Source organism: Lolium perenne, chromosome 1 (genome assembly GCF_019359855.2).
Source record: "Lolium perenne isolate Kyuss_39 chromosome 1, Kyuss_2.0, whole genome shotgun sequence".
In the NCBI taxonomy this organism is placed as follows: domain Eukaryota; kingdom Viridiplantae; phylum Streptophyta; class Magnoliopsida; order Poales; family Poaceae; genus Lolium; species Lolium perenne.
In genome coordinates, this window is record NC_067244.2 from 7,726,555 (window position 1) to 7,745,206 (window position 18,652).

Sequence of the window (18,652 nt, forward strand, 5' to 3'; positions counted from 1 at the left end):
GAAGCAGCGAAAGTCTCCAGGACGAAGCATTTGCCGCCGAGGAGAAGACGGCGGCGGCGGAGGATGGTGGAGGTCGGACCCGGAGGTGGCGAGGTCGGCAGCTGCGGCGGAGAACGACGGCATCAAATGCTTTCAGTTTCTTTAAGAACACAAAATCGAGTTAAATACATAGGGCACCAAACAACTTGTCAGCAAATACCTAAATCGAGAGAAGTCCAATTTACCCCCTAAATTCGTCTTAAAGTTCAGATTACAACCCTCAATTTTAATTTGGTTTAATTTTCAACCTTGAATTCTATAAACTGTTTGGAATTGGACCTTCTACCCTCTTTTGACATGTTTTTAACCGGTTTTTCTCGCCAGTTAGCGGGTTTTCTTCCTATATACTGTGTCAACTCATCAACATACAATATACACGGTACACGAAAAACCAACCTAATACAATGTAAGGAGTAATTCTGAACCGTTTTTAGAATTCAAGGTTGAAAATTAAACCAAACTAAAATTGAGGGTTGTAAGCTGAACTTTGAGACAAGTTTAGGGGGGTAAATTGGACTTCTCTCGCCTAAATTCCACTTATAGTTTAATTTGTATTTTTTAATGTAAAATTTTGTTGTTTTTCCGTGTGATGGGGTCTTGTTTTCAGCTTCAAGACAAGTTCAAATTCATCAAAAACAGAGTTCGAATATAATTGTTTCTGCCGTTTTCGTATAGGCTGAGCTCACGGGCTTGGGCGCTCAGGAACGCCCAGAACATCCGGTGCTACCGATTTGAATTTTGTGGACCTATTTAAGTGGTCTTTCTTTTTTAGTAGTTTTCCAACATTTCTAACAAGTTTTGCACTCTAAGAGAGAAAAAAAAAGATTTAAGTCTACTTTACAACCAATCCATCTCTTGTCTTTGTGAGGGGAAGCTATTGTATCTAGGTCTTGTATTTGTTGGTTTATTTGCTCCGTTTTATTCCTCTCATATTTCTTTGTAGCATTAGTTGTTGCGTTGGGATTTGAAAGAGAATAAATTTTATTATTGACATTGTATTTGATGCATCGATTTTAGTTTTTTAGGAGGATATGTGAAAGTTTGTGAGCTTATTATTCTTGGGTGCTTTTATACTCAACTTGTTCCTCCCCCCTTGGACCCTAGACGCTTGTAGCCTTTGTGAGGATTACTAGGGAGACTCCAATTAAGTTATGGAGATTGTCTTAAGGTTGTACGAGTTCAGCAACTACCCTCTAGTGGATCGAGGGGGTCTTTTTTGTGGGAAGATTCGAGGAGAATACGGTGAGCCTTTGTGGAATATGAGGAGCATTAGCCTCCACTCCAATGGAGATTTGGACTTCGGAATACGTCATCATTTAAGCGTGTTTCGGTTATTTCTATACCAAAAAAAATTTACTTGCATTTTACTTTGTCATAGTCTTCATGATTGAAGGTATATATCTTGCTATAATAAAGTTACTTATCTTGATTAGCATAGATTGTTGGTTCACATTGTTGAACCTAGTATGTAGGTTTTGTGCTTGGTAAATTAAACGCTAGTTTTATTCTATATTTATTCAAAAAGTAATATCTAGTTTTGAAACATGTTACGATCGACAAGCAAACAAAGACAAAATAAGTGATGCTCCCAGAAAAATATGGGACAGACGAATAGTTTTTTTCAAGTCAAGACAAATGATCCTTCAGATATGGTTAAATTGTACTACCTCCATCCTAAAGTAATGCTTATATTTTTTTTTTGAAAGTTAAACTAAGTAAAGTTTAACCAAACTTTTAAAAGAATCTATTAATATATGATATTTTGAAGATACCATATGAAAATATATTTCATTATCTACTTAATAATATTGATTTTGCATTTTACATGATTTTTGATAAAAACTTAGTCAAGCTTGACATAGTTTGATTTTCTTTTTAAAAAAAATCATGTGCCTTGGGATGGAGGTAGTATTGCTGAAGCAGCCAAACAAGGTGATCATATGCAAGATAAGCTGGACTGGGCAGCTATGGTAAGATGAAGTGAGAGAATTTATGTGTTCATGTGGAAGAAAGAGAAGGAACATGTAAAGCTTAAGAGGGCAGTGACAAAAATTATAGCCAAGAAGCTACAAGCAATAGAGAAAAGGGAACTAAATTGAATTTCCAGAACTGCAGACTCTAAGAAGAGCTAAGAATCCTTGTTAAAGCATATTGAAAGAGCATATGCACCCAAGAGCTGAATTGAGTTTCTGTTTTTTAGTGTGCTTTTTTAGTATGACTTGTTATTACCTCTTCCATATTTTGGTCGGGAGTAACACTTACAGATTTCACGGAGCAAACCACTCATCTCTGTCTCTCAGACAAGCTGTTTGATCAACAGTGCCTTTACCTCTTGATCTGGAATTGCACATGCTAGCATTACAGCACACACTAAAATTTAGAAAGAAAAAAAAACATATTTCAGATCCTGCAGATATTACAACCAACAAAACATAAGGGATCTTGGTGAAAGAAAACCTGCAACACTGATTCATGCATTATCATCATCCTGGATTAGATTACAGACAGATACAACTCCATCAATACAAGAAACTGTTCAACAGTTCAGCAAAGCTGATACTAATAACTTCAGCTTGAACTGGGAAGAAAAAAGAGGCTAGTGCCTCTGAGTTATCTTACAACAACAGCTTTAATCCACTCTTTAGACACACAAAGGATAAATAAAGTAGTCGCGGCGGCTTTAATCCACTCTTTAGACAGCTAACAGCTTTCTCTCTCTCTCTAGTGCTAAATTTGTACAGTGAGCAGAGTAACATGTTTCTTCTTACTCCTCCTCTTCTTCCCCTTTACAGTCCAGATTAGTCTTTGCTTCCTGAGCTACAGAATGTACACTCTCCAGTGCAACCAAGATTGTATCTTATTCCGCGGTACCACATACTAGTTTTATAGGTTTTTTCAGTCGGGGAAAAACGCGAGCGCAAACCTAGCCACTGTTAGCTGTACAACTGCGTAGTCCGCCCTTCAGGCAGCAGTGCACGCTGGTTGAAGCCCCTGGCGCTTCTCTGCGACCACAACAGCAAATAAGGTATCATTAGCCCATAACATCCTTATGCTAGCATGTCTAATGGAATCTAACGACGAAACATACCTCCAGCAGCAACAAGCTTCTCTACACGTGCAACTATGTGCTTCCCGTAGGTATACTTTTTAAGGGTGTTCAGGTGGGCCTTTATCCTAGTGAGGATCATTTCCCTCTGCTGATCATCACAAGTCTCCAGCACCTTCTGCACCACATAGTTGGCAAACTGATCTTTCATCATTACCTGCAAGGGACATTGCAAATAGAATTAGAACGGTTCACAAATATTTGGTTCGCTTCTCTTGAGAGCTTGGTTAAGAAGTTGAAAGAATGCAGACCTCAAGAGGTTCACTTTCAGTAGTGGATTCAAGCATTTCACCAATCAAGATCTGCCTCTCTACTGGGTTGCCAAAAGCTAAGCATTTCTCAATGACATTTGAAGCAAACTTTTGCTGGCTCATTTGCACAACTTGTCCAATTAGCTTATCAATAATAGATGTCCTCTCATGTGGTTTGCCATGTTCCAGAACATGCTGTACAAATTCAGTGAATCTTATTTAGCAGCAAAATATTGTGAAAAACAAACAAAAGGTTCAACAAAATCTCAGAATTAAGACTGCAACCATCCAGTTCTCAGTATTCATCAAACAGCAAGCAATAAGCAGTTGCGAAAGAAAAATATGGCTGCAAAGCCCCAGATCCAATTATCAGCATTGTCAAGCAGCAGGATCAGTCCAGTAGCATCAAAGCAGAACACATTCTACCTACATTTTGTTGCAAGATGATATAAAGAGAAAAGATGTGAGAAGTCCACATCTTAGTAATCAATAAGTTTACAGAACAACTAACACACAATTGCTAGTTGCTACTAATTAGCAAGCATTAGGATCAATGACAACCTACAGTTGATCTGCACAGAAATAACCCCGCTACCTTGCATAGGTAAGCAGCACAAAAGTTGTCAAGTTCAAGGTATGCTGTAATGTTCGAAAACACGGGCATGGAACTGACCTGAACAACATAGTTACCATATTGATCTTGAGCCAGCAAGCAAACAGACTGGAGAATCTCATCCATCATTATTTGCTGCGTGGTTGGATCATCACAGTGCTCCAGAACCCTCTGGTAATTCACATAATATGACAGTGAGAGAGGTTGTGTTGACATGTAACTGCAAATGCTATGTAGTGTTAGCATACCTGAATAACCCGACAACCATAGGGATGGGTGGACAGCAGCACAACTTGACCATAGAACGTTGAGACAATGAACTGGATAACATCCTGAGGGATGCACTCTATGCATTTCTGTATCACATGGTTACCATTTTGATCGCGTACACAGCGCATGATATGTCCATCAAGCTCAGCAACCATTTTAGTCTGCTGAGCTAAATCCACGACCTCTATAGCCTGCACACAAATATCATCCATTTCAAGACAAGAAATTACAAATCCATCCTTACCATAAAGAAATTAACTTCAAAATGCAACAAAGTCTTTATGTTGTCATATATAACTAAAAAATAACTGATAAGCACCTTCTGTATAACCCGACACCCATACATCTGAAGACTGAGAGCGAGGACACGTCCAATAAGCTGATCAGACAGTTCCTTTATCTGAGTAGTGCTTCCATGCTCAAAAAACTGGAGAGAAGGCAAATGTTAAGGACAAGATATCATAGTCAATCCATCACCTGAAACAAACTAGTTTTCCCTACCTTCTGAACAACATAATTTCCAAATACATCAGTCATCAGTGTGAGAGCCTGAGGCATGATCTCTGAAAATACCATGTCTTTCTCTTCAATACTGGCCGTTTCGAGCTTTTGCTGTATGAATCGGCTCCCATATTGATCCGCACTACACAAATTATTCAATGATTAGCACAAAAATACGCTAAAGAAAATATATCTTTTGCAGTTCTGCATACTTCCAGCCATAAGTAAGAAATTAGCAGTAATTAAGGGTCAGTATCCGTTGCAAAGTCAGGCAAACTGGAAGCAAATTAAAAATCTTCTTTGAACTAATTATTAGGATAGTGATCATTAATACAAACTAGAACATGGTTAAAATTATGAGTCCAATGTGTTTAGCACAAAAGCAACAATATTAGACAGACTGAGGAAATTGTTATTTGTTACATTTTTTTCTCATCCTTTGGAATATGCCATGCATGTGGGAGTGTGCACACAGTATATGAGAGCAGCAGGGAGAAGTGTGTTATTCGCTCAAATAGAGATACCAAAATCAGTTGTCTCTATTGAAGTGATGATATTTGGCCTAAACTATAAGTGATATGCACACAAAGGGAATACCATAAATACTATGCTGTAGTGAAAGCGAGACAGAAATTAAATTAAAACAATCTGTAAGAACATATTCCTCTAATTATTTCCTCATTTTTGCTTAGTTTATACATATATCTGTCTTCATCTAGATTAAAACTGCATCATCAATTTATGCAATACAGTAGTTCATGTTATGTGTATTCCTGTACAAGGAGAAGTGCAACTTTGTAAAGACAGAATGTAACACTAATTGTAGGACGAGATTGAGTGCTAGTCATTATAGTTTGCAAGCTGTTATATTATCATGTTGGTATACATCAATGAGAAGTTTACCTGAACTCAACGACATGGCCAGCTATTTCAGAGAGTTCATAAGTTCTGCTTTTGTTGCTCTTAAATTCTTCAAGAAGAGAGGGCATCAGATTGCTCTCCATCTTTCCAACCAGATCTGGATTCCATGAACCAAAAGAACCACCAAAATTCCGCATGCCTGATGCAAAACGCATGCTGCGTTCACCATGCCTAAGTGGACTACCAGATGCAACAGGTGAAGAGGGATGAACAGGACTCGTCAAAGGACTTCCAGCATAACCAAGGCCAAATCCGAGGTTTCCATAGCAGCCATAGTTCTTCTGTGACTGAAGCAACGGGCTAAGGCTCTGAGGACCAAGTAAATCCATGTAAGAATTTCCCAGAAGGCCACTGGCCATGAAAGGATCATCATAGCTGGCCGCAACTTGAGCAGCAAGATACTGAACATATAATGGATCGATTGGCATCTGAAGAGAAGTTGCTGCATTTGGACTTCCAATTCCATTGTAGCCTCGGAAGTTAGAGGCACCAGCTAAATTTTGCCTAGAAGATAAAGTCCCTCCTGGTGATCTCGAACCGATCCTAGGGGAAGCAAAGCCAGAACCAACTGATGAATTATCAGATGATGAGAAATTTCCGGCATTCATCTGATTTCTCATCACAGAAGAATTAGCCGAATTTGCAGAATACCCCTCAGGTGCCCTATAATGTCCTTGATCAGGACGTTTCATGAAGGAGTGTTGTTGATTGCCATTTGTTTGATCACCCTGTCGATCAAAAAGGAACCTATTGGCATTATCAACATCCTGATAGAGCTTAGACTGATCCATGGTTTGCCCATTACCAGCTCTAGACGATGATAAGTTCATCCCAGATAAAGCAGCAACCAGATCATCAGGTTCACCAACAGCAGATGAACTACGGCGGAAGGAAGATGAGCCTCCATTACTCTTTTTATCATAAGCACCGACTTTCACACCAATAGGAGGAAGGCACGGGCTAGGGACCCTCCTCACAAGCTCAGGATCTGGCGATGCACTTCTGGAAAGTGAGGGTCCTAGAATAGATGCATATGCATGTGATGACAAATCATTGTTCCGCATTTCAGCCATAGTTTGTTCATTGCTGTCACGCTGCAGACTGCTCATAGCTCCAGTCTCACGATGCAGAGCATACTGCATTCCAGAAGAATCAAGAAAGTCATTACGATTGTGATTGGCACTCTGTCTGTCGATATCACGTTGATTTGATTCCTCCTGGAAAATTTACAACAAGTACAAATGTTAAAAGTTGCCCTGCATAAAATTAAATTGAAGAGAAATAGAGCTGACCAAAAAGACACATTAAATTGTTTGTAGTTGAACAATGAACCAGGACATGTGGTCAACAATATGAACTAGTGAAGGATATACTGGTGAGCAAACCACAAAGTTTGGAAGCTTATTTCTAGTGCCCAATGTCAGTGTTGACTCATCCAACATGAATCAACAGTTGACCTAAACATGCTATGAAAAATGGTTGATGGTCCAAAGAATAATCAGGCAGAAGAAATAGGTGCACACAGGTATGATACAAATGAAATATTTGGGAAGAGCTAGATGCACACATAGGGATTATACTGATGCTAACAATTACACTAACCCCTCCGTGCAAATGTTAACAAAGCAAGAACCGCTAGTGGAGAACACGTAGCTCAATACTCTCACTCAAACTGGATTTATTTTTTCTTCTTTGTTCAAATTGCAAGCTATAAAACTTTCCTATGTGTGCTATGCAGAGTTCAGAAATACAGACCAGTCGATAAGTCGAACAGCTGCAAAAAGCATGACTTGGCTCATAATATCATATCTAATGTGCAATTAGAATGTACCAGAACTAGTTAGCAAGGTGAGAAATGGTAGTGCTAACACATATACTGTTTGAACTATGAACTTGCAAACAGGCATTACACATACAGTAGACCAGTCGATAAGTCAAACAGCTGCAAAAACCATGACCTGGCTCATAATATCACATCTAATGTGCAATCAGAATGTACCACAACTAGTTAGCAAGGTGGGAAATCGTAGTGCTAACACATATACTGTTTGAACTATGAACTTTCAAACAGGCATTACAGAAGCAAAACATTGTGAAGCACTAGACAGTACTTCAGATGATTCAGTAACTCTGAAGTCGTTATTGTGATAGCAATTACAATAGCCCTTTGACCTTTCACGCAAACGTCAACAAACGCTAGCCGAGAATCCAGTAGCAACCAGATTGAATCGAGCTACACATACTGTACAAACTATGAGCCTGTGCATTTCAGTCAAACAACTCCAATGCTTTCAGTCACCTTCACTAATAACACACAAGATATATGCTGACTCGAAGATTAATAAGGTCGGAGCCATTATTCAGGAGCTATAAATGACAACAGTCACAATAACCCTTTGACCTTTCTCGCAAATGCTAACAAGGTAAGAAACACTAGCGGAGAATTGATAAGTAAGAAACATCCAGCAATCAGACTGAGCTCGACTAGTGTGTACTCAGCTGCAAGGTGGTAAAATGGTATTACTGAAGAGCAGTAGACAGTACTTTAGCCAACTCCAATGTTTTCAGTCACTTTCACCCAAAACACATACAGTAGACAGTAGTGAATCAAAGACTAATAATAGACTGAGAACGAAAGGGAACAGAGAAAAAAAAAGAGAGAGAGACGAGATCTTTGGTCAGAGGAACTACCTGGAAGATACTGGAGAAGCTCCGCTGCCGGGGATGGTCGATACCGGGCAGGCCGACGAGCCCGTCGCCAGCCCCCGCCGGCGCGCCCCTCCTGCCGTCCCCGATCCCGCCGAGCCCGGAGGAGGCGGAGCTGCGGAGGCGGTGCTGCGAGGAGCGCCAGTCCTCCTTGGAGAGCAGCGGCGGCGGGAGGCGCGGGTTGAGGTGCGCATTGGAGTAGTAGTAGCTCTGGTAGGCCGGGTCGGCCCGCAGCTCGTCGTCCAGCAGCACCTCGCCGCCGCCGCCGGCCGCCATGGCCATGGCGCCCTCGACGGTGGGCGGCGCGGAGCCGCTGCGGAAGAGCTCGAAGTCGCCGCGCTCACCCACCTCCTCGCCACCGCCGCCGCCGCCGCAGATGCCCTCCCCAGCTCCCCGGGTCGCCATCTCCGTCACCATCGGATCGATCACCGCCGCCGCCGCCAGCAAAACCACCCCAAAAGAAACACCAAACGAGATCCCCGCACCCTTATCCCTCTACTAAAACACCGCCATTACCGCGCAGAAAACACCGTCAGCCCAAGATTTTAACCCGGTAATGGTCGCTCCGGGAGCTCGGGAAGCGTCAAGAACAGGTTTTCGCAGCTCGGAGCGGGCGAATCGGGGAGCAGAGGACCGCGTGCGGGGTAATGGAAGCTCGGGTTACTGGAAATGGAGCGGATTCGGGAGGGATTCAAGCTTCCCCTTTTGCTTCCTGGCTCGCAGCTACCAATGCGTGCTGTGTTCTTGCTCGTGGGGAAGAAGCGCAGTGAGAGAGAGAGAAGAAGCAGGCGGCCGAGTTAAGTACAACGGCCGGAGCGATCTGGGACGTCGGATTGCTGGCTGGACGGCCGAGATGATCCGGAGGGGTTTGGGCCCTAGGGTTTTGAGGCCACCACGGCCGAAATGGGCACGCCCGGCTGTGAAGGTTTGGATGGATGGAAATAGGAAAAAAAACGTTGGGTTGCTACTCTATGGTCAAAATGGCTCGAGGCTCTTTGTGCTTGAGGACATGTGCATTTTTGGCTAATTTGGGCAATGTAGATTTTGTGGTTTTCATTTAAGTGTATCTTTGTCTTTATAGACATTGATTGATGGGCTTTTATTATTTGTGATTTAGAGACATTTCCATTCCATGTGTCAAATTTCCGCTTGAAGCTTCTCGAAAGCGCAAGCGCTTTTAGGTTCCTTGACGTTTAAAATATATATTTCATAATAAAGGATTTTTTATTTTTTATTTTTTTACAACTTAAAAGGATGGATTGTTAGTTGGCCGAGAGAATGGTCACCCAGATACATAAATGGTCAAGTAAAATAAAATCATCCTTGATTGACATACTTTCAGATGTTTCAAAAGTGGCATAAAACACTCATAGGAAACGAGGTGACGAACACAACTCTCATGGTCTTGAAGTTTGCCCTGGTCAGTTGAGATTGTAGATATACACTAGATATACCATATAATATGTAAGTACATTCGCATCGTAGTTAGATTTTCATTAGGACACATGATAGAAGCAATGTGCCACGATGTTGAGATTCCTTCCGTTCCAAAAAATTGAGGTTTTTGAGTTTGCGTAGAACAAAAGAAACACAAATGTATTTTGTGCAACTTTGATAAATGCCATCCTTTGCAAACATCAAAGGCCAAGACAACTAAATAGACCACCGTCGGGCACTAAAATAGTTTTGAGCTGTGATACCGCAAGAACAGAAGGTGTTGTATTCCTCTCTTTTTTTCCTATGGTTGCTTGTATTTAACTCTTTCTTCTCTTAATTACGAAATATTCTACATATTTGCCTTGATCCTAGAAGCAGATATGCAACTTGTTTTCCTTCGGATCAAAATGGCATCTACTATTAAACGGAGTTGTGAAAGAGTTTGAGGCTAGGGAAGAGATTGGGAAGGATTGCACACCTCATACGGGTGGCTTCATCTCCATATATATATGTCAAAGATTTTACAACTTACAAGGAAAGGTTAGGTGGGATATTGTCTTGATTAGCAAGACACCTAAACCGGTTATAGAATCAATCTAAACAAGGCTAGAGATATGTACGTATCTAAACTATCCAAAGTCTATCACCCTCCCTCAATCTCAACCGGCTCAATGAGGCTGAGATTGCGTTTACAATGCTGATACAAAGGTAAAGGCAAAGGCTTGGTGAAGATGTCAGCCAACTGATCCTTCGAGGAGATGAAGCGAATCTGAAGTTGCTTCCGAGACACACGTTCGCGAACAAAGTGAAAATCCACTTCGATGTGCTTGGTCCTTGCATGGAAGACTGGATTCGAAGAGAGATATGTTGCGCCAATGTTGTCACACCACAAAATCGGGGACTGAACTTGCGACACACGGAGTTCCCATAACAGGGACTGGATCCAGATGATCTCAGCTGTCGCATTAGCAAGAGCTTTGTACTCAGACTCCGTACTCGAGCGAGAAACTGTGGCTTGCTTGCGAGCACTCCAGGCGATCAGATTTCCTCCATAGAATATAGCATGTCCCACGGTTGATCGCCGATCTTCCACACTGCCAGCCCAGTCAGCATCAGAGAAGGCAGAAAGTAACGTGGAGGGAGAAGCCTGAAGCCGAAGACCACCATCAATAGTGTGACGCACATAACTGAGAATCCGTTTGACCGCGGACCAATGAGAAGTGCGAGGCTCATGCAGGAACTGGCACACCTTATTGACAACAAAAGAGAGATCAGGACGTGTAAGGGTGAGGTACTGAAGACCACCAACCAAACTGCGATATCTGGTAGCTTCATCCGGAGAGAGAACATCACCGTCAGTACTGCAAAGACGCTCAGAAGCTGCCATGGGAGTATGAGCTGGACTACACTTGAGCATACCGGCACGAGCAAGAAGATCAAGAGCATACTTGCGCTGCCGAAGAAGGAGAGTTCCAGAAGTGCGAGAATCAACCTCAATGCCCAGAAAGTAGTGTAGAAGTCCAAGGTCTTTAACAGAGAACTCAGACCGGAGCTCACCAATCAACCTCGGAATAGCAGCCGCGGATGAACTGATGACGATGATATCATCTACATAGACCAGCAGGTAGACTGTAATCTCTGGCCGATGGAGAATAAACAAGGAAGTATCAGCTGTCGAAGGAGAGAAGCCAAGTGTCCCAAGAACAGAGCTAAGACGGGCATGCCAAGCACGAGGCGCCTGTTTGAGGCCATAGAGAGACTTGATCAGTCGACAGTAATGCGAAGGATGAGCAGAATCCGTGAAACCAGGCGGCTGCTTCATATAGACTACTTCATCAAGTACCCCATTGAGAAAGGCATTTTGAATGTCGAGTTGTCGAAGATGCCAACCACGAGCAAGGGCCAAGGACAGGAGCTGACGAATGGTGGCAGGCTTGACCACAGGACTGAAAGTCTCATCAAAGTCAAGACCATGCCGCTGCTTGAAACCTTTGGCGACGAGACGCGCTTTGTAACGCTCCACTGTACCATCAGAATGCATCTTGACTTTGAATACCCAGCGAGAGTCAATCAGATTGACACCAGGAACGGGGGGAACTAACTGCCAGGTACCATTGCGCAACAGGGCAGAATACTCTTCCTCCATGGCTGCTCTCCAATGAGGAACATGAAATGCTGCGTGATGATCTCGTGGTACAGCAGTAGCAGCAGAAGCCAAACAGACGGCGCTCCAGGCGATGGTGCCATCCGTCCGCTGCTTCGGTTTGGAGATGCCGCGGCGAAGGCTTGTGACTGGGCCGGCGGGAGCAGCGGACTCGACCGCAGGCGGCCCAGCAGCAGAAGTCGTGGAGGGGTCTGTCGCGGGGCAGTGGCGTGGAGAGCCTGGCTCGGGCGAGGCCGACGCGGAGCCGGGCGACGCAGAGCCCGAGGAGGAGCCGGGAGCCGCTGCATGATCCATGCGCGCGACGTGAGGACTCCCGTGATCGACGTGATCGTCTGGATCACGACCAACATCCTGTTCAGGAGTTAGAATCTCCAGCCGAGCAGCACGCCCATGTCCTGTACCATGATTAGCCAACAAAGGAGGAGCATAGGCAATATCCATAAATTGGTCAGCAGAAAGTAAAGATGATTCGGTGGGTATGTGAGATGATGGGGTGGGCATCTTGGCAAATGGAAAAGACGACTCATCAAAGACAACGTCGCGCGAGATGTAGACCCTATTAGAGGGAACATGGAGACACTTGTAACCCTTGTGTAACGAACTGTAACCCAAGAACACACATTTTTTTGAACGAAAATCTAGCTTATGATTGTTGTAGGGACGGAGATGGGGCCAACAGGCGCAACCAAAGACTTTAAAGAAGGTATAGTCTGGAGTTTCATGCAACAAACGTTCTATAGGTGGCTGCATATTAGTGGTGCGACTGGGTAGTCTGTTGATGAGAAAACATGCGGTCGAGAAAGCATCACTCCAAAAATGGAGAGGCAAGGATGCATGAGCAAGTAAAGTAAGCCCAGTTTCAACAATGTGTCTATGTTTGCGCTCAGCGGTACCGTTTTGTTGGTGTGTGTGGGGGCAAGAGACTCGATGTGATATGCCAAGTCCCTGAAAGAAAGGGTGGAGTTTCTTGTAGGATAACGTTGCATAGAAAACAAAAATTTTCCTACCGCGAACACGCAATCCAAGCCAAGATGCAATCTAGAAGACGGTAGCAACGAGGGGGTATCGAGTCTCACCCTTGAAGAGATTCCAAAGCCTACAAGATGAGGCTCTTGTTGCTGCGGTAGACGATCACTTGCCGCTTGCAAAAGCGCGTAGAAGATCTTGATCACGATCGGTTCCGGCGCCACGAACGGGCAGCACCTCCGTACTCGGTCACACGTTCGGTTGTTGATGAAGACGACGTCCACCTCCCCGTTCCAGCGGGCAGCGGAAGTAGTAGCTCCTCTTGAATCCGACAGCACGACGGCGTGGTGTCGGTGGCGGTGTAGAAGTCCGGCGGAGCTTCGCTAAGCAAACCGGACAATATGAAGTGGAGGAGAAAAGCTAGGGTTTGGGAGGGGGTGGCCGGCCACTCAAGGGGGGCGGCCAAGCTATGGTCTTGGGGTGGCCGGCCCCCTCCCTTGGCCCCTCATTATATAGGTGGATCCCAAGTGTTGGTGTCCAAGTCTTCGAATAAGACCCGAAACCAAAACCTTCCATAGGAGGGGGCAAACCTAGCCCAACTAGGACTCCCACCCAAAGGTGGGATTCCCACCTCCCATGTGGGGGGGTGGCCGGCCCCCTATGGTGGAGTCCACTTGGGACTCCACCCCCACTAGGGCTGGCCGGCCATGGAGGTGGAGTCCCTTGTGGACTCCACCTTCCTTGGTGGTTTCTTCCGGACTTTTCTAGAACCTTCTAGAACCTTCCATAGAACCTTCCGCGACATTTTATTTCACATAAAATGACATCCTATATATGAATCTTATTCTCCGGACCATTAGGAACTCCTCGTGATGTCCGGATCTCATCCGGGACTCAGAACAAATATTCGAACTTCATTCCATAATTCAAGAACTACCATTTCAACATCCAACTTTAAGTGTGTCACCCTACGGTTCGAGAACTATGCGGACATGGTTGAGTACTCACTCCGACCAATAACCAATAGCGGGATCTGGAGATCCATAATGGCTCCCACATATTCAACGATGACTTTAGTGATCGAATGAACCATACACATATATTACCAATTCCCTTTGTCTCGCGATATTTTACTTGTCCGAGGTTTGATCTTCGGTATCACTCTATACCTTGTTCAACCTCGTCTCTGACAAGTACTCTTTACTCGTACCGTGGTATGTGGTCTCTTATGAACTCATTCATATGCTTGCAAGACATTAGACGACATTCCACCGAGAGGGCCCAGTATATCTATCCGTCATCGGGATGGACAAATCCCACTTTGTTGATCCATATGCCTCAACTCATACTTTAGGATACTTAATCCCACCTTTATAGCCACCCATTTACGCAGTGGTGTTTGGTGTAATCAAAGTACCTTTCCGGTATAAGTGATTTACATGATCTCATGGTCATAAGGACTAGGTAACTATGTATCGAAAGCTTATAGCAAATAACTTAATGACGAGATCTTATGCTACGCTTAATTGGGTGTGTCCATTACATCATTCACACAATGACATAACCTTGTTATTAATAACATCCAATGTTCATGATTATGAAACTAATCATCCATTAATCAACAAGCTAGTTTAAGAGGCATACTAGGGACTTCTTGTTTGTCTACATATCACACATGTACTAATGTTTCGGTTAATACAATTCTAGCATGATATATAAACATTTATCATAAACATAAAGATATAAATAATAACCACTTTATTATTGCCTCTAGGGCATATCTCCTTCAGTCTCCCACTTGCACTAGAGTCAATAATCTAGATTACATTGTAATATACCTAACACCCATGGCATTATGGTGTTGGTCATGCTTTGCCCTAGGGAGAGCTTTAGTCAACGGATCTGCTACATTCGGATCGGTGTGTACTTTGCAAATCTTTACTTCTCCATCTTCGATGTACTCGCGAATCGAGTGGTAACGCAGCTTGATATGCTTGACCTCTTGTGTGACCTTGGCTCTTGTGCATTGGCGATGGCACCCATGTTATCACGGTAAATGATTAATGGGTCCAATGCACTCGGAACCACACCGAGCTCTACAATGAACCTCTTCATCCATACCGCTTCGATGAAGCCTCTGAAGCCGCTATGTACTACGATTCTGTTGAAGACTTCGCCACCGTGCACCGCTTCGAGCTTGCCCGACTGCTGCGGCACCATTCAATATAAACACGTACCCAGATTGTGACTTAGAGTCATCGGGATCGGTGTTCCAACTTGCATCGGTGTAACCGTTTACAACGAGCTCTTGGTCACCTCCATAACAAAGAAACATATCCTTAGTTCTTTTCAAGTACTTCAGGATATTCTTGACCGCTGTCCGATGTTCCATTCCTGGATCACTTTGATATCTGCTAGTCAAACTAACGACATGTGCTATATCCGGTCTAGTACATAGCATGGCATACATGATAGATCCTACCGCCGAGGCATAGGGGATGTTACACATCCTTTCTCTTTCTTCTGTAGTAGCCGGTCCTTGAGTTTTACTCAATACCTTGCACAGTAACATAGGTAAGAACCCTTTCTTACTTTCGTCCATTCTAAACTTCTTTAGAATCTTGTCCGGATATGTACTCTGTGATAGCCCTATTAGACGTCTTGATCTATCTCTATAAATCTTGATGCCTAATATATACGATGCTTCACCAAGGTCTTTCATTGAAAAACTATTATTCAAATAACCCTTAACAACTTAATAGTTCTATATCATTCCCGATCAATAATATGTCATCTACATATAATATCGGGAATGCTACAGAGCTCCCACTCACTTTCTTGTAAATACAGGCCTCTCCATGACACTTTGTATAAACCCGAAGTCTTTGATCACCTTATCAAAGCGTCGGTTCCAACTTCTCGATGCTTGCTTCGGTCCATAGATTGAACGCTGAAGTTTGCATACTTTGTCGACATTTTTAGGATCGACAAAACCTTTGGGTTGTACCATATACAACTCTTCCTCAATGTCTCCATTAAGGAACGCCGTTTTGACATCCATACGCCAAATCTCATAATCGAAAAATGCAGCTATTGCTAACAAAATCCTCACAGATTTCAGCTTCGCTACAGGTGAGAAAGTCTCATCGTAGTCAACTCCTTGAATTTGTCGGAAACCCTTTGCGACAAGTCGAGCTTTATAGACAGTAATATTACCATCGGCATCTGTTTTTCTCTTGAAGATCCATTTATTTTCGATGACCTTTCGGCTATCGGGTAAGTCTACCAAAGTCCATACTTTGTTATCATACATGGATCCCATTTCGGATTTCATGGCTTCTTGCCATTTGTTGGAATCTGGGCTCATCATCGCTTCTTCATACGTCGCAGGGTCCTCATCATTGTTATCCACAATCATGACATTTAGACAAGGATCATACCAATCAGGAGTGGCACGTTCCCTTGTCGATCTGCGAGGTTCAATAGTTTCCTCGTTCGAAGTTTCATGATCATTATCATTAGCTTCCTCTGTTGCCGGTGTAGGCGGTACAGGTACAACTTCCGGTACTGCGCTACTCTGATCAACGAGTATAGATTCATCAATCTCATCGAGTTCTACTTTTCTTCCAGTCACTTCTTTAGTGAGAAATTCTTTCTCAAGAAAGGTTCCGTTCTTAGCAACAAAGATTTTGCCTTCGGATCTGTGATAGAAAGTGTATCCTATAGTTTCCTTAGGATAACCTATGAAGACGCATTTCTCCGCTTTGGGTTCTAGCTTGTCCGGTTGTAACTTCTTTACATAGGCTTCGCAACCCCAAACTTTCAGAACGATGACTTAGGTTTCTTATTAAACCATAATTCATACGGTGTCGTTTCTACGGATTTTGATGGTGCTCTATTTAAAGTGAATGCGGCTGTCTCTAATGCATAACTCCAAAATGATAACGGCAAATCGGTAAGAGACATCATACTACGAACCATATCTAAGAGAGTTCGATTACGACGTTCGGACACACCGTTTCGTTGAGGTGTTCCGGCGGTGTCAATTGTGAAAGTATTCCGCATTTCTTTAAATGCATGCCAAACTCATAACTCAGATATTCACCTCCACGATCAGATCGTAGAAATTTGATCTTCTTGTTACGTTGATTTTCTACTTCACTTTGAAATTCCTTAAACTTCTCGAAAGTTTCGGATTTATGTTTCATGAAATAGATATACCCATATCTACTCGGATCATCTGTGAAGGTTAGAACATAACGATAACCACCGCGCGATGCTACGCTCATTGGTCCACATACATCGGTATGTATGATTTCCAATAAGTCGGTAGCTCGCTCCATCATACTGAGAGAATGGAGTCTTTGTCATTTTTCCCATTAGACATGCTTCGCATCTATCAAGTGACTCAAAGTCAAGTGATTCAAGTAATCCATCGGTATGGAGTTTCTTCATGCGTTTCACTCCAATATGACCAAGACGACAAGTGCCACATATAAGTAGAATTATCATTTAGTTTAATTCGCTTAGCATCAATGTTATGTATATGTGTATCACTACTATCGAGATCTAACGAAATAAGCCATTCTTTTGTGGTGCTCGACCATAAAAGATATTATTCATAAAAATAGAACAACCATTATTCTCAGGACTTGAATGAATAACCGTCTTGCATTAAACAAGATCCAGATATAATGTTCATGCTCAACGCAGTACATAATAACAATTATTTAGGCTTAAAACTAATCCCGAAGGTAGATGTAGAGGAAGTGTCCCGATTGCGATCACATTGACCTTGGATCCGTTTCCAACGCGCATCGTCACTTCATCTTTCAAATGGTTGTCGTTTATTCTTTAGTTCTGTTTCGAGTTACAAATATGAGCAACCGAACCAATTATCAAATACCTGTGTACTAGAACGAGAACTAGTGAGATAAACATCTATAACATGTATATCAGATATACCTTCTTTCTTCTTCTTGACAAGGCCGCTCTTTAGATCAGCCGGATACTTGGAGCAATTACGCTTCCGGTGTCCCTTCTCCTTGCGGTAATAGCACTCGGCATCGGGCTTAGGGCCGTTCTTAGGTTTCATAGGAGGCGTGGCAGCTTTCTTGCCACCCTTCTTGAATTTTCCCTTAGACTTGCCCTGTTTCTTGAAGCTGGTGGTCTTGTTGACCATCAACACTTGGTGCTCTTTCTTGATCTCAATCTCAGCAGCTTTTAGCATGCCAAAGAGTTCGAGTAACTCCTTGTTCATGTTACGCATATTGTAGTTCATCACAAAGTTCTTGTAACTTGGTGGCGGTGATTGAAGGACACGATTAATCCCGATCTGTTAGGAATCACTATTCCCAAGTCATCGAGTTTCTTCGCATGCCGGTCATGGCGAGCATGTGCTCACTAACGGAGCTGCCTTCTTCCATCATACGGTGAAGAAATGTTTCGATGCTTCATAGCATTCAACTGCTGCATGAGTCTCGAATATAGCTTTCAGCTCATTCATCAACTCATGAGGATCATGGTGCTCAAAACGTTTTTGAAGATCGGATTCCGCATCGCACGTGGATGGCACACTCGAACTTGAGAGTACCGAGTTTTCCGAGTTGCGTAAACAGCTTTTACTTCATCGGATTCATCTTCTGCGGGAGGGTCACCTAGCGGTGCATCAAGCACAA

The 18,652-nt window shown here is 43.1% G+C and overlaps 1 protein-coding gene across 1 annotated transcript; it reads right to left on the reverse strand.

Annotated features, from left to right (window-relative positions):
• Positions 1–2,485: 2,485 nt before the first annotated feature.
• On the reverse strand, positions 2,486–9,187 carry LOC127342376 (pumilio homolog 1). Its single transcript, XM_051368319.1, has 9 exons — positions 8,393–9,187; positions 5,684–6,918; positions 4,781–4,922; positions 4,599–4,706; positions 4,258–4,470; positions 4,070–4,180; positions 3,397–3,591; positions 3,128–3,302; positions 2,486–3,041 (listed from the first exon to the last, which is right to left on the reverse strand). Exons 1-9 carry the CDS (start codon positions 8,822–8,824, stop codon positions 3,001–3,003), a joined length of 2,652 nt encoding a protein of 883 aa, XP_051224279.1. The 5' UTR covers positions 8,825–9,187; the 3' UTR covers positions 2,486–3,000.
• Between the last annotated feature and the right edge of the window lie 9,465 nt (positions 9,188–18,652).